The following is a 16,777-nucleotide window of genomic DNA, read 5'->3' as shown; positions in this document are numbered from 1 at the left end:
CTCCCCTCTTCTCACCTCAGCCTCCACGAGGGACCAGCGCATCACAGCGACAAGAGTGAAGACTCTGCCACTCTGGGTGCCAGGCAAGGGCCAACGCTCTGACCTCCCCAGCCTTGACACTGCCTCCTCCCCTCACGCCCAGCTTCCGGCCATCTCTCACCAGCTCTCTCGTTCTTGACACAGGTATCCAAAGGGGAACACTTTGGGCTCCCGCAGCGCTACTCAGATCCTTCCTGAAGCATTCGATCACACAGATGGCCGTGCTGGCCGGGTGGAGGGCCGCCTATAGTCATATACTCCAGTCCTACACGCTGCCCGGCCAGCCCGGCCTCGGGCTGACTGAGAATGGGGCGGGAGAGAAGCACTGACAGATGCATGCAGTTTCTGGGTTTGGGGGAAGCAGGAGAACCCAGGCATGGAGGCCGGCTTTGTATCGCCCTCCTTCCGAAGCACTCTTGGGCTCTTGCCACGGACCTCCTCAGAGCACTGTGTACTCTGGAGTCTGGAGCTTCTCCCTGGCTTTGTGTTTCTGTACTCACACGGCAGGGTGGGGGCAGGATGGTCACTCCTGCTGTGGACTGCATTTATCAGAATCCTACTAGTCATCAAGCTGCTTCTTTGTGTCTCTGCCCCGTGCGTTTCCTCCAAAGCACACAGACTCAGGCACATCTGGGACTGACCAAGTGGTGGACGGGCACCGTGTTTGCCCAAGAGGTTTGAAGGACAGCATCAGTGTCACTGTCCACAGGTTGGGCATGCCCAGAGTGTCCAACAGGTGAGAGACACAGGCTCATGCCCTGCTCACTGCCACATGGGGTGCATCAGTCAGTCACGACCGTGATGGTCCCCTGAGGCACGGTTGGTCGGTCACCTCTCCCCACCTAACCCCACGCACAGGCAGCATCCGGGATTCCATACCTGTGAGAGGATGGGTTTAGAAAAGGTGTGAGTTTGGGAGTAGATCAGGGACCTCCTCTGACTGTTGTGTCCCTCCAACAAGTAGATAATGGCAAGAGGTCAGTTCAGACCTCTGAGACCATCAGACAGGAGCCAGGCTCCAGCCAGTCTCCAGAGGAGCCAGGCTGGGGAAGGCACAGGTCCTGAACCATCTGGTTGGAGACATGAGAGCTGTCCTGAATATCCTCCCATACTCCATGGCATGGCCAGGGGGTGGGGCTGGGCTAATGAGAGGGGCGAGTAGGAACCCACGGACGTCCTGGTGTCTCCCTTCAGACATGGTCGACTCAGCTCACAGCCCCCATGCCTTAGTGTCCCACTCATGGGCAGGGCCTGTCAGTGCTGAACACTGGAAACGAGTGGACGAAGACAGATGACTGCTGGCCCTCTGTGGCAGCCGCCACTGAGTGAGAAGATTCTGATCGGCCTCTGCCGTCATGTCACCCAGCCCCTTCCTCAGTGCTGTGTGGAGACTGCTTACAGCGGTTGGCAGGGTTCCCCAGGGACCTCTCGAGGCTTTCTCCGCCTCCAGCCCTGCCAGGCTGCTGCGCCGCTTACCCGGGTTTGGGATTTACAGGGCTGAGCTTGGCTTCCTCGAGGCCCTCGGCTCCTTGGCGGAGAAACTGTCGAGCAGCAGCCTCCTCCACAAAGCCACACTGTTCTCAGCAAACCCTCCCAGGAGCGGGATGCATTTTTTTCAAATGATTCAGCAGCACGTGAATGGGAAGGGCCGCACTTAAGGCCCTGGCATGAGATCCCGCTGGCCCGCAGCTGGGAAGGAAGGGTGGCAGGGCGTGGGCCGTCTCACCAGGCCTAGAGTGGAGAGCCAGGGTCCTGGGGGGCGTGAGGCAGCTGGAGCACTGGGCCGTGAATGTTGCAGCCGCCTTCTGCTCGCTGAAGTAGATATGCCATCGCCCTCCCCAGGAAGAGCCAAAGCAACGGGCAGGAAATGGAGATGGGAAAGCTGGTCTCCATGGAGACGGGCATCTAGCGGACAGCCGCCCTCCTGTGCGAGCTAGCATGCTAGAATCTGAGCGGTGGGCAGGCAGCCTGCTGCTAGGCAGGCCTGGCACATTCCCAGGCACCAGACCATGGATGGTGTGCCCAGAGCTGGATGTCCTGCTGTCCCCAGGTCATAGCCTTACAACCCCATTCTCTTCTCTGCCTCCCCCTGAGCCACACCCATCTGTTCGTCTTGGCCTGAGTTATAGATGAGCATGTCTTGACCTCATCCTGAGTAGGCTCAGCCCTCCCCGAGGCTGGGGCCCTATTTGGTTTCACATTCCCCCATAAGCTCAGTTACTGCCTGTGAGGGGGATCGATCATCGGATTTGGGAGTTTCTGTGGGAGGGGCTGGTCTCCGATGCCGATGTAGGGAAGCAGTGCCGAATCCTGCTCACCAGCACGGGGCTGTTTTTAATTACTGAAAGACAGCCCCCTTTTCCTTTTTAGGGAAATGAGAGAAAAAAGGATTTGGAGAAGGTCTTTTTCACTAGCCCAGAGTGGCTGGGCATGGAGGGGACAAGGCAGAGCAGAGCTCAGTGAACAACCTCAGCCATCTACAGAGGGCACCTAGAGGTGGCAGACTTGGGGAGGTGGGCACCATGAGGCCAGAGACAGAAGGCAGAGCTGAAGTCCTTGGTACCTGAGGACTTGTGGGCACCAAACTTGCCTTTGGTTCCTCAGGACACCTGGCTGCTCACCCATGCCTGTACCCCACATGCTGAGTGTGCTCACCCATGCCTGTACCCGACATGCTGAGTGTGCTCACCCAGACCTGTACCCCACATGCTGAGTGTGCTCACCCATGCCTGTACCCCACATGTTGAGTGTGCTCACCCATGCCTGTACCCCACATGTTGAGTGTGCTCACCCATGCCTGTACCCCACATGCTGAGTGTGCTCACCCATGCCTGTACCCCACATGCTGAGTGTGCTCACCCATGCCTGTACCCCACATGCTGAGTGTGCTCACCCAGGCCTGTACCCCACATGCTGAGTGTGCTCACTCAGGCCTGTACCCCACATGCTGAGTGTACTCACCCATGCCTGTACCCCACATGCTGAGTGTGCTCACCCAGACCTGTACCCCACATGCTGAGTGTGCTCACCCATGCCTGTACCCCACATGCTGAGTGTGCTCACCCAGACCTGTACCCACATGCTGAGTGTGCTCACCCAGGCCTGTACCCCACATGCTGAGTGTGCTCACCCAGGCCTGTACCCCACATGCTGAGTGTGCTCACCCAGGCCTGTACCCCACATGCTGAGTGTGCTCACCCATGCCTGTACCCCACATGCTGAGGTGTGGCCTCAAGTCTGGAAGGCAGAGCAGGTTTTGGTGTCCCGGGGCTGAGCCCCTGTGTTGATCCCTATCCGCGGCAGCTCCTCTGGCCAGTTGTAAGGAAGAAGGGAAGCCCATCCAATTCTTTCCGTGCCCTCCACGGCCCCAGTCAGGTGTCACAGCTCTTCAAGGACAGCGTCCTGGACAATGTAACCATCTGGTGGCAGCTGTCCTAGGACACAGCCAGGAACGGTGTGGCTGGTCTTATGTCCCCAGCTAAGGGTGTCAAACTGGGGCAGTGGGGGACTGACTTTCAGGGTTAAAGACAAATTAATTCAGATTCGAAGGTCAGGCAGCCTTTGCTGGGCTCAAGTGCTGTGCTGCCCTCTCTAAAGGGACAAGAAACTGATCCCAAGTGGCAGGCGCAGGGTCTAGTTATGGACAGAATTTGAACTTTGTTACTGAATTGGTGTAAATGACAAGGCAGTGGCACACTGTTTCTGGGGGAGCTTAATGAAAAGACCTTGTAGCTCCCCACCCCCTGAGAGACTGGAAAAAGACCTCAGAGCCTCCCAGGTTGGGTGTATTCTGGGAGAGAATGATGTTTCTTTTATAATCCTCGAGCTGATTGGCGTGTAACTCTGCCACAAAACAAAGAAATGGAGCAGCTGACCTTCGGAGGACATTGACAGCAAGGTCTGAAGTTACTGCACGTGCATCTATGAGATGACGAGGGTCTTTCTGCAGGAGCTCTCCACCTGGGTGCTAGTAGACTTAAAGCAGTGTTCCTCTGTCTTCGGTTGACCCCAGTCTAGCTACAGGATCAGAGTGTCCCCATCCCCTGCTGATTAGTGCTGGCAGGGTCTTGACAAAAGCTCCCATTCCGTCTCCTAGCTCCAAGAGGGAGGCACCACCCCAAATTAGCCTGTTTTCTATAGGACCTTGCTGGCCCCAGGTCACAGCAGAACCCTAAAGGACAGGGTGGCCTGCTTGTGGCCCTCTGGTGATCCTGAGTACATGTTTTCCGCCTCAGAAGTTAGGTGTTGATACCATAGGTTCCTTTGTGCTCAGTGTGGTAAGCCCATACTTCAGAGAGGGGCTAAGTGGAATCCATCTGTAGTATGTAAATATTCACTTGGCGTATGGGATTGTCCGAAGAGCAGCTGGGTCCTCAATACGGTAACAGAATCCAACAAGGAGGAATCTTGCAGGCAACTCTCCTTCAGGTTATGACCTTTCTGTGGATTACAGGCATGGTGTGTTTTTAGATTCTCAAGGAACTTCCACGATGTTACCATGGACACTATAAAATTCAAAAGTTGTTGGCAAGCTGGGTATGGTGACACACACCTTTAATCCCAGAACTAGGGAGGCAGAAGCAGGTGGATCTCTGAGTTCAAGTTTACATAGTGAGTTACAGGCCAGCCAGAGCTACACAGTGAGAGTCAGCCCCCTGCCTCCTCTCTCTCTCCTCTCCTCTCCTCTCTCTCCTCTCCTCCCTTTCTCCCTCTCTCCCTCTCTTTCTCTCCTCTCTCTGTTTTTCTTTCTCCTCCCCCTCTCTCCTTTTCCCCCTCTCTCTTCCCCTCTCCTCTCCTTCCCTCTCTTCCCCCCTCCTCTCTTCCCCTCCCTCCCCTCTCTGTCTCTTTCTCTATCCTCTCTCTCTCTCATCTCCTCTCTCTCCACACACAGACACAGTTGTTGGATTTGTGAACATGTCTTTAGGACTCCGTGGACCATGTGCTGGTGGCACCTGGGAGGGAGAACCATGTCTCTGCTTGCCATGGTTGGGGTCTGTGGAGTGTGTTGAATCCTCTACCTTCCCTTAGCCATGGCCATGGCATCCAGGGTTTCTAGAAAGTTCCCTCATAGGATAATAGCAGGAGGCCCAGCTTCTGTTGGCATCGCTGGCAGTTGTGATTCTCAAGGTCCAAACACAGCCCGTTATCCTTGGCTCATCATCAGTGCCCTTGACTTTCCACCCTCTTAGCTCTTTTCCATCCCTTGCTGGCTGGGCGCACCGGGATTGTTTTTGCAGGCTCCTCTAGGGGGAAGTGACATCATGTGGTGTCCTCTGCCAGAGGGATGGGGGTAGGGGCTCTGCGGTTGGGTGTGCTTTGAATTAAGTCAACGCTTGTGCATTCCAGTAGCCAGCATCTGGCAGTGAATTCATCAGCCAGTGTAGCACTCTTGATGGCAAACCCAGATGTTGGGTTAGCAAAAGGAAAAGAGGAAAAAGCAAATTTTGAGCCGCAGGGAGTGGGGAGGGACAGTGGTTGGGGCACAAAAAGTCTCCTGCTGCTGTGCCCAGCTCCTTGGATAGGTAGTGGGACAGGGCAGGATGTGGCTAGCCCTGACCTGGTGTCTGCCCCCAGCCTAGCATCTAAGTGTCCAGTCAACAGGCACTCATGACTTGCTTCTAGTTCATCCCAAATTCTTTGGGTCTCTGCATTTCCCTGTCCTTCAGATGGCCTGGGACTTGAAGAGGTTGTCCGTTCTGTGATGTGGAGTCCTTTCCTCTACAGCCCTGGTGGTCACCCTGGAGGTCACAGTGATGACCACTGCCGTGCATGTGGGCTAAGCTTCTAGAGAATTCTTTATTTCCTCCCCTTTCCTGTCTTCCACCCCGGATTTCCTGTCCATCTGTCTGCCCGCTGCCTAGATCAGACGTCCCTCTAAGGCCGGGACTGTGAAAGTTTTTACTGGCAAGACCTCCCCATCCCCTTCTCTCCCCTCTGATCTCACCAGTGACAGCTACAGCTAAGACAGGTGTCTGCCGCAGCAACAGCGACAGCCTCATCTCGCAGCAGGGACACCAAATGAGAGGAACCCCATCAGGCTTCTGCTCTAAAGGATCGCTTGTCTAGGTCCCTGCGGCTAGCCAGAAGCAGCCCGGCTGTCAATGGAAAGTCTACCTGCCCCTCCCCCACTCCCCACAAGCATCCCTGACCTTCCCCCCAGTTAACTTTCTAGCCTGAAAACCACCGTCTCTTCTGAAAATTTCAAAAATGAAAGTGTATGGTCCACAGCCCTCAGGCAAGGTGAGCACAGGACCAGGGACGGCTCTCCAGATTCCTGTTGTGCAGGATGTGTCCTTCGCACTCGGTGCCCACACCCAGGGCCTCACTGACCCTCCCCATCCCCATCACTCACCCTCACTAACCCCATCGTTCCCACACCTGATTGCTCTTGGCATTTTAGCTTAGATCTTGTCAGGGATTCAGGTGTGTGGGAACTTGGGGACTTCCATACGACAGCAGTATTGGGTCCTCAGTGCCGTGGGAGAGAATGAGACCCTTTGGCTGTTTATTTTCTGATTGCCAGGTGGGTGGTGCATTTATTGAACTTTTTGTTGTTGCTTGTTTTGTGATGAGACATGGTCTCAAGTAGCCCATGCTACAGCCTCAAACTCTGTAATAGTTCAAGGGAATGCTGAGATTCCAAACATGTGCCATGTCCAGCTGTAAGTGTTGGGACCTGAGCTCAGGGCTTTGTGGTTGCTATATAAGCCCTCCCCCGACCGAGCTACAGCCCCAGCCCTTAGCGAACACACTTGAGCGTTAAGCATTGTGCAGCGTACTGGGCCACTACCGAGAAGCAAGTTCTCTCGGCTGGTAGAGGGAAGTAGACTGTCCTTTAGGACCCCTGCCCCGTCTTGTTTCTGAGCGATGATAGGGCTATCCAAAGAACACACGTATGGCAGTGTTCGCCTGGCATGCTTACATGTTTGCATAAGCATGATGGTTGTATAGATTCCACGGAGGTGTTGGGGGTGGGGGGCGAAGACCAGCCACGCCTGCCCCATCATCCCAAGGCTGTCAGTCAGTCTAGTTCCATCTGGTAGTTGTTTTCTGAGCCCCAGCTGTTCCACAGCATGGCCTCTACTTGCCAGGGCCTCTCAGCAGACAGGTGCACAGACATTTACAGCGGAGTGTGTGAGAGATGGGCAGTACACCCATCTCTGCAGGAAGAAGACAGGAAGGGGCTGCTTTTCAGGGCAGGCAGGGGCCTGGAGGCGACATTTTAGGTAGAAGAGCTCTCCTGTTCCGAGGCAGGGCATATCTGAATATCCTGGCATGGGGGACAGGGAGCAGAATGCATTAGGGAAGAGCAAGGGCCAAGTGGGGTTGCAGAAGGTGTAGTAGCCCTGGCTGTCCTGGAACTTGTTCTGTAGCCCAGGCTGGCCTCAAACTCAGAGCTCCTCCTGCTTCTGCTTCCCCAGTGCTTGGATTAAAGGCGTGCGTCACCGCTTCTGGCTCGGATTTTAAGTGAAGGCATTTTGCAAGAAATGTTTATGGGGAAGGCACAGAACCAAGAGAGAACCCTGTGTTCTGGGGTGGCCTGCCAGGTAGCTTTACCAGGTTGTAGCTGTTTGAAGTGAGGCCTGCTTTGGGCTGGGAAACAGGAACCTGTGGCCAGGCCAGTGGTGACTCAGCTGCACAGAAGGACCAATGTCAATGGGCCTCAGAACTGGGTGGGGCCTGGGCTGTGGTGTGAGACTCCGTGGGGAGGGATCCAGAGCGCATTGCTGGGGTCTGAGGAGCAGATGGCACTCCCACGTGCCTGGACCTCCCTGCTTCTGTGGGAAACAGTCCTGGCCAGAAGTTTCCAAGACTCAAGCTGACCGCTGGAGACTCTGAGCCGGCATCAACTGCCCCTTGTCTCCATCTAGCTCACGTGCACAGTGACAGAACCCTTGCCCAGAGTGACCCTATGCCACTGCCTTTTGAAGGTCAAACCTTTTAAAGCCATTAAAACAGACCCTGACCCAGCTAATAACCTCCGAGTAAAGAAAAGGAGGGCCCTGCCTGTGGCAGGATCTGCTGAGCCTCGGTCGTAGGGTTTCCAGGGAGGGACCAGGGGCTTAATTCCTAATAGACAACCCATGTTAGGCACAACCAGGCTCCAGAACATGCTGCAACTTTCCTGGTGTATCCCTTCCCATTGCTTCTTTTGATTGTTGTCTTGAATGCACGTCTGACATGACCTGCCTCCTCACCATCTGTGTCTAAGGTTTGAGAGCCACACTGGCATTACTGACCACATCCATTATTGATCCCCCATAATACGCTTTCCAACTCCATGTCTGTCACACTTCTCACAGACTGCACATTACTATAGAGAATGTCCCACAAAGCCACGTGTGGTGGCTTGCTCTTGTAATCCCAGCACTGGGAAGGAAGACCCAGGAGGAACCTGGAGGCCTGCTGGGGAGACAGCCAGTGAACTCCAAGCCAGTGAGAGACCCTGTCTCAAAAAACAAGGTGGAGAGTCAGCGGCATGACTCAGTGTGCCAAGGTGCTTGCCACAAAGCCTGCTGGCCTGCGTTCTACCCCTGAAGCCCACGAGGTGGAGAGAATTGCCTCCCACAAGTGGTCCTCTCACTCTGACGTGTTGGCTGCATCATGCAGCATGTAAACCCTGCCCACCCCCAATAAATGAAAATGAAAAAGAAAAAAAAAAGACCCAAGGCAATGGCACCTAAGAAATGATACATGAAGCTGTCCCTTGACTTTCACATGTATGACCCCTAGGACATTTCACATGGAAACCTCTTTCCTCTGTATTGCTAGGGAGGGGACTCAGGTCCTCCGGCATGCTAGGCAGGTGCTCCGCTCTGAGTTGTACGTTAGCACCCCCAAGAGACCCCAAATCTGAATAAACCGGGCTCCTTTGAGGTGGATGCCTGCTCATCTGCTCTAGCCCCCAAAGCCTGTGTGAGGATGAGGTGCAGGAATGTCAGGGCCTTCTCACAGCAGCCCTGCCTGCAGGGGCAGGACGGCATGCCAGGCCATTTGTTTAACCGTTTCTCTAGCCCCCGCTAAGTAGAAAGAACCGGACCCATGGCCACAGCCTGCTGTACAGAGCCGCTGGGGTCCTAGGATTCATTGGGGGATTTGGTTGGGTTTTGGTTTTGGTTTGGTTTGACATAGGATCTCACTTTGCGCCCTTGCTGACCTGGAATTCACGACTTAAACCAGGCTGGCTTTGAACTCACAGAGATCGACCTGCCTCTGCCCCAAGTGCTAAAATTAAAGGTGTACGTCATCACACCCAGCTTTTGGGTTTTTGATTTTGTCTTTTGAGTCAAGTTTGTGGTTGTTTTGTTTGTTTGTTTGTTTGTTTATAGACAAGATTTCTCTGTGTAGCCCTAGCTGTCCTGGAACTCACTCTGTAGACCAGTCTGGCTTCAAACTCAGAAACCCATCTGAGTGCTGGGATTAGAGGTGTGTGCTGCCACCACCACACACACACACACACACACACACACACACGCACGCACGCACGCACGCACGCACGCACGCACGCACACCACCACCACCTGGCAAAACAGGGTTTTATTAGCCCAGGCTGCCCTTGAAGTTCTGACCCTCCTGACTCTATCTCCTAAGGGCTACTGTTAAAGATGTGCCCACTTTTATATGATGCCAGGTGCTAGACACTGAACACAGGTCTTTGTGCCTACTAGCCAAGCACGCTACCAGTTGAGCCCCATCCCAGCCACGGCAAAGAACTCTTGCTGGCCACCCCAGGATGACAAGCCGCAGAGCTCCTCTCCTTGCCTGTGCTTGACCAGACCCCTCTGACACCCCAACTCACAGCAGGTGGGCAGTAGGCCCCCCTCCCCCTCCCATAGGGAGGACACCTTTCTCCCCTGGGCAGAGCCTGAATCCTGGTCCTCAAGGACTCTCCTCATATCTGTGTCTCTGTGTTTTGCAGTGATCAGGGCCAAAGCAGTGAGCGAGAAGGAGGTGGATTCCGGGAATGACATCTACGGCAACCCCATCAAGAGGATTCAATATGAGATCAAGCAGATAAAGGTAACCCCTGACTTCGTGGGGGAAGCTGGAGTGGGGCCTGGGAACACCTCCCAGCCACCGTAAGGCAGAAAGCTGAGTTGTCAAGCCACGAAGAAGCCCAGTTCTTCTTAAGCCACAAGAACATGAAAAGCTGGCAGAAATTTTAGGTTTCCAACTGTCTGAGTCACTGTCCTATGCTGTGAAGAGACACCAGGACCAAGGCAACTCTTGTAAAAGAAAGCATTTAATCGGGGGGGGGGGGGGGCTGGCTTACAGTTTCAGGGGATGAGTCATGATCATCACAGTGGGAAGCAGACAGACATGGAGGAGTAGCTGAGAGCTTCATATCCTGACCCAAAGGTAGCAGGTAGAGAGAGAAAGACATTGGGCCTAGCATGGGCTTTTGAAACCTCAAAGCCCACCCCCAGTGACGAACCTCTTTCACCAAGGCCACACCTCCTAATCTTTCCCAGACAGTTCCATCAAGTGGGGGACCAAGCGTTTACGTATTTGAACCCATGGGACCATTTTTATTCAAACTACAATGTCACCCTAATTCCAGAAACAGGTTACTTTGATTTTACCGGGTGATAAGCCGGTGAGTAGCGTGTCCTAAGAGGATGAGTCTGGCAGGCAGGTGTGCTCAGTGGCAGCTTCTTGACTGTGGTGGGCCACTTACAGAGAAGGTAGCCGATGGGTGACAGGGCTGTGGTCGGGGGACTGCGGGTGGCCGCGGCGGTGGCTGTGGTGGTGTCGGCTAGTGTAATCAGAGAACTCCCCGTGTCAGGGACAAACGGGAAGAAACCAATGTTTGAGGGGGGGGGGGTTAAGGAGAGGCTGGGGATGTGGCTCAGTTGGTAGCATGCTTGTCTGGAACGCATGAAGTTCAGAGTTTGGTCCCCAGCGTTGCAAAACTAAGCAGGGTGGAACGTGCCTGCTCTGACAGTTGACGTTTACTAACTTGGTGTCCAAAGAAAGACAGCTGGCCCCGCCGGTGCGAGGGACAGCTTTGTCACACAATGGTGGTTGTAGCCATCCTTATTTACCGACGCTGAAAATAAATGAGATGGCTCAGCGGTTAAGAGCACTAACTGCTCTTTCAGAGGACCCAGGTTCAATTCCCAGCACTCACATGGCAGCTCACAACTGTCTGTAACTCTAGTTCCAGGGGACCCGACACCCATGGCAAAACACCAATGCACATAAAATTAAAAAAAAAAAAAAAAGAAGGCCAGGCGGTAGTGGTGCACGCCTTTAATCCCAGCACTTGGGAGGCAGAGGCAGAAGGATCTCTGTAAATTCAAGGCCAGCCTGGTCTACAGAGTGAGTTCCAGGACAGGCTCCAACACTACACAGAGAAACCCTGTCTCAAAACAACAACAACAAAAGACAATAAATGTTATCAACAGACCAGAGGAGCGAGCACTTGCTCATCACACGTGTCATCTCAAGAGAACAACTAACCTCTCAATACCAAAGTCTCTATGAGGCGGAGTAGCAGGTGGGCTTTCATAACCTCCTTGTGGCTTCACGCCAAGAAGTAACTCTGACCCCTTGGTGTCATTTGAGATGCACAAGGAGGCTGTTGCCCTTGCAACCTTCCTACAGGGTTAGAGCCACGCTCCCCAAAGCTGCTTTGTCCCGGAGAGGGACTGGAGCTGAGGGCTCAGTGGGTAAGAGCGCTTGCTGCTGTCCGGAGTTTGGGTCCCAACACCCTGTCAGGCAGCTCACAGCTACCTACATCTCCAGCTTGAGGGGATGTGGCTTCCGAGGGCACCTGCATGCACGTGGCAGCAGACACTCAGACACAGACACACCAGCCTCTTGGGGAGAGTTAGGAAGGGTGTGAGTAAAAGGGGAACTCTAGCATCATCTTCCTCCTCCTCCGCGGGACAGCAGGGGCACTCCTGAAGAGCGGAAGTCAGTCAGACACTGAGAGACACCCCCCCCCCCCAGCTTATGTTCTGGTTCCAGGGAATGACCCTCTCCCCTCTGTTGTCTTCAGGTAGCCAGAGCGTCACCAAAATCCCTGGACATAAACGGCACGTCGTAGTACAAGCCTATAAACCCAACATCCAGGCTGAGGCAAGAGAACAGAGAGTTGAAATCAGGCCTGGCTACAAAGTGAGACTTCTGTCTCAGAAAAAAAAAAATTATAGAAGTAGGGCTGGGTGTAAATTATTGGGCTCAAGACCCCATGTTTAATCCAGGAGAGGGGACGGGGGTAGGTAAAAAGGGAAGATCAAAAGAAAAGGAGAAAAAAAATCCTTTTTTATTGTTTGTTTTTGTGGTTTTGTTTTTGTTTTTTTGGGGGGTGGGGAGTGTTGGGTTTTGGTTTTTCAAGGCAGGGTTCTCTGTGTAGCCTTGGCTGTCTTGGAACTTACAGAGTTCTGATTGCCTCTGCCTCCCGAGTGCTGGGATTAAAGACACCCCACACACCCACACACACACACACTTTGTTTTGTTTATAAAGCAAGCAAATTAACCCTGTTCCTGGGGACAAAGATGTGACCCTCTGTGGCAAGTGGGAATCTCTAGAATTTTCCAGAGGTTCTGAAATGACCTCATGCTTGGAAATGTCCTTGGACTGTCTCCTGCAGATGACAAGGCTGTGCTCACCTGCTCAGAGCTGCCTGAACAGGTGTGTGACTCTGGATGCCTTTGCAAAAGCAGCGGTGGCCTGTGAATCCCCGTGACATGCCTGTTACCCTCTGTGCACCTTCTGTGTGCAGTCATGCACCCCTGTTCCCGACATCTTCTGGTTGGGAACCCCGTCTCGGCTTACCCCTGCCCTACTGTGTTTTGCAGATGTTCAAGGGACCCGACAAAGACATCGAGTTCATCTACACGGCCCCCTCCTCAGCAGTGTGCGGGGTCTCGCTGGACGTTGGAGGGAAGAAGGAATATCTAATTGCAGGTGAGTAGGAGCTCAGCCTTCCCCACTGAGTGCTGGATCATGGCACCCTAACAGAATTCCTCTGCATGCCTGTGTCCTGGTCCCTAAGGAACAGCCTTCCTACACTGCCCTCTAGGGGCGAACCAGCCCATCTGCATGGGCACTGGGACTGCTGGTAGCCCATGTCATGGAGACTCTGGTGAAGGGGCTATTGCCAGCACCTCCTTCCAGGGGCAGCACCCCCCAGGTCCTTGCCTATACAGAAGCTGTCTGCATTAGCAGCCTCTCCAGTGGGCTACAGTCCTGGGAAGTCCAGCAGCAGCTCCTTCCCTGGGCACAGGCTGGGAGGTAGGGGATTTCCCATTTCTTTCTATAGAGATTGCACAAACCCTCTACCTTCGTGTTATAAAGGCGTTCCCATGATCCCCCAGTGCAGGTGAAGGTTTGCCTCAGGCACGGTGATTAACATGGGGTCCATTCACAACACCTGGCAAGAACCTGTGGTTCTGTTTCTTGTGAGCTGATTGATGTCATATGGGCAGCTGAAACCCAGCCAGAGTGGGGGCATTTCTGGCATAGAAATCATCAGCCACTGCAGAGAGGGCCTTTTCCTCCTGGGAGAGCCAGTAGACAGAGCTCCTCAGCACAGCCCGGCAGCTCCTGCTGCCTCTAGCAGTTTTCCTTTTATAAAAATAGTTTATTTTTTTGTGTATGAGTGTTTTCACTGTTCCACTACCTGCTGGGATTCCTTGCAACCTGTGACACCCCAGATGCCCAGGCTGTACCAGTGCAAGCCAAGGAGCATCTGGGGCCGCAGTCTGTCCTCTGGGGAGTCCCTGTGTAATCAGGGCTCGCAGCCACTTTCTAACCAGAACCTTCCCCGACAAAGGGCAGACGTTGCTAATAGCTGGTTAATGCACACTGGGAGGCATGCACCTCGGTAGGCAGGCACGGCCATCTCCCGTGAACACGGGCGCTATTTTTGACCTCCTGGGGCCAAAGCTGTCAGTCAGACCTGCTTACCACTTGGATATTCCAAGCATGGGCACAGCTTTCTGTTCCATGAAATGGAAACCAGCCCACCAGACCAATAAGGGGCTCTGGGCAGGCAACCTACAAATAGGTAAGCCGCGCCTTGCTATCAGGAGCCCTGACACACAGTGACTGCTACAATTAGGCTCAAACTCCTGCCCCATGCCTGGTGTCCTGACAGTATGAGGAAGCTTGCGGACCCTTGAGCAGAGGGGAGGGCGGAGTCCTCCAGGGCAGCAGTGTGATGAGCATTGCTGGGACCGCTCTCTTCTGTATACCGGGGGGCACAGTAGAGCATTCTCTCTGGCTCTGCCCCTCTTCTGCACAAGCCAGGCTCCGAGTTCACGCAAAGCCTGGGGATTAGTCCACACAGGAGGCCAGGTTACTTCAGTGCATGTGGACATCAGTTTCTAGCATGCAGAATCCCTGTCTTCCACGTTGGCCGTCAGGTTTCCCACACACACCATCTGTTTTGTACGGTCCCTGCTACAGCCACGTGTGTCCAGCTCCTCTCCGTCTTAGTAAGGAGAAGCTCACACAGAGTAAAGCACAGCTTCCCAGGCCTGCTGAGACTCCACTACAGCTGCAGATGCAGTGTAGATTGAAACTACCCAAAGCCACTCAGAAACCGGGTGCCTGTCACCTTAAACTACGCCACACTTACTACCCAGACACATGGCACATTTTAGTCCCCTGACTGGCATGACACCAGCAAAAGACATCTTTAAACATTCTGCATGCTGTTTTAAAAGCTGCACTAGTGTCTCTGGGCATGGTGGCACGAGTCTTTGATCCTAGCACTTGGGAAGCAGAGGCACACAGTGAGACCTTGTCTTGAGAAACAAAAATCCTGCAGTACCTGGGCCAGCTAGATATCTCAGTGGGTAGAACACTGGCCGCTGAGCCCGACAGCCTGAGCTGGATCCCCAGGACTCACATGGTAGAAGAAGAAAAGGTGCGAAGTTGTCATCTGATTGATCTCCACACACGCACACCACACATGTACCCACTCACTCATGCCCACACAAAATAAAGGAGTGTAACAAAACCTACAGAAAACACATACAGTACAATTGTCTTTATCACTCCTGAGCACGGTACATACAGTACAATTGTCTTTATAGCTCCTCCTGAGCACGGCACATACAGTAGAATTGTCTTTATCACTCCTGAGCGCGGTACATACAGAATTGTCTTTATCACTCCTCCTGAGCGCGGTACATACAGTAGAATTGTCTTTATCACTCCTGAGCGCGGTACATACAGTAGAATTGTCTTTATAACTCCTCCTGAGCGCGGTACATACAGTAGAATTGTCTTTATAGCTCCTCCTGAGCACGGCACATACAGTAGAATTGTCTTTATCACTCCTGAGCGCGGTACATACAGTACAATTGTCTTTAACAATCCTGAGCGTGGCACATACAGTACAATTGTCTTTATCACTCCTGAGCGCGGCACATACAGTACAATTGTCTTTATAACTCCTCCTGAGCACAGAACATACAGTAGAATTGTCTTTATCACTCCTGAGCACGGTACATACAGTACAATTGTCTTTATAACTCCTCCTGAGCACAGAACATACAGTACAATTGTCTTTATCACTCCTGAGCGCGGTACATACAGTACAATTGTCTTTATAACTCCTCCTGAGCGCGGCACATACAGTACAATTGTCTTTATAACTCCTCCTGAGCATAGTACATATAGTGGATTTGCCTCTGTAACCCCGCCTGAGCATGGGCTTCAGTGGCACTAAATGGATTCACAATAGCATGTAACTATTGCTGTCTATCGGGGATGATGTCATCTTCCTACACTATATATCTGTCCGCGGGCCAAGAGCATCTCACTCCTTGTCTTTCCCTGCCGAGAGTCCCAGCCCCCACCTTCTACTTTCAGTTTCTGTGAACTTGCCTATTCTAGCCAGCTCACGGTTCTTGTGAGCAGCTTATTTCACTGAGCATGATGTCAGGTTCTGACTATGCTACAGCAGGTGTAAGACTTGCCTCCTTTGTGTGTGTGTACACACAGGTACATACCTACACATATATACATACATGCATACACACACATACCACATATACAAACACATATGAACATGTACACATGCTTATGACACACACACACGCACACACACACACACACACACACACACACACACACACACACACACCACAACCATCCTTAGAATAGCTGTGATGCCAGTATACTACTTCGGACAGCCAGAGATGTTTCTCTGTGCCTCTTTTGATCTCTCCGTGAGGACCATTCTTTGGCACAACTCAGTGATGACTGTGCCTGCCCGTCAGTCAGCTGCTCTGCCACACACCTCATTCTTGTCTTGGGAGAGGGACCCAGCGTGAGGCACACTCTCCAACAAACTCTTATCTTTTTCTTTTTGGGCTTGGTCAGGTGACTCCAGCCAGATTGGACGATCTTTAACTGCACAGAACCTGTTTCCCATTCTTTAGAGTCAGGACCAGCCCTTTAACGGGAACTACCCAGAAATCACACGTCCCAGCCAAGTGCCCCGCCAGCTGGCTGCGGACACCTCTCCTCCCAGGCCCATGATTCAGCTTCACATGTGGACTTGTACAGGTTTTCCCTGTCATTTCTTTTAAGTTTTTCTCTCCTGAGAGGAGAAGTCAACGAGTAACCCCAGCTGCACATTTCACTCAGTTCCTGTTCTCCTGTACCCAAGACTCACGCTTTGCCTTTTCCCACGTTAAAATGTGCAGCAGATAATCATGCCATGTGAGCCCGACCAATGTGATGATGCTAAAGGGGCTTCTTTTTTTTTTAAAT

General features: G+C 53.0%; 1 protein-coding gene across 1 annotated transcript in view; it reads left to right on the top strand.

The window, feature by feature from the left end:
• The window catches only part of Timp2 (TIMP metallopeptidase inhibitor 2), a 48,453-nt gene that overhangs the window by 25,315 nt on the left and 6,361 nt on the right, over nucleotides 1-16,777 (top strand). The window contains exons 2-3 of the mRNA XM_028892547.2: nucleotides 9,959-10,059; nucleotides 12,847-12,955. Of these exons, the coding sequence (XP_028748380.1) occupies nucleotides 9,959-10,059; nucleotides 12,847-12,955 (210 nt within the window). The remainder of the gene's footprint in view (nucleotides 1-9,958; nucleotides 10,060-12,846; nucleotides 12,956-16,777) is intronic.

Source organism: Peromyscus leucopus, chromosome 8b (assembly GCF_004664715.2).
Source record: "Peromyscus leucopus breed LL Stock chromosome 8b, UCI_PerLeu_2.1, whole genome shotgun sequence".
Classification (NCBI taxonomy): Eukaryota; Metazoa; Chordata; class Mammalia; order Rodentia; family Cricetidae; genus Peromyscus; species Peromyscus leucopus.
Note: the sequence above shows the minus strand (reverse complement) of the source record. Positions and strands in the feature narration are given on the sequence as shown.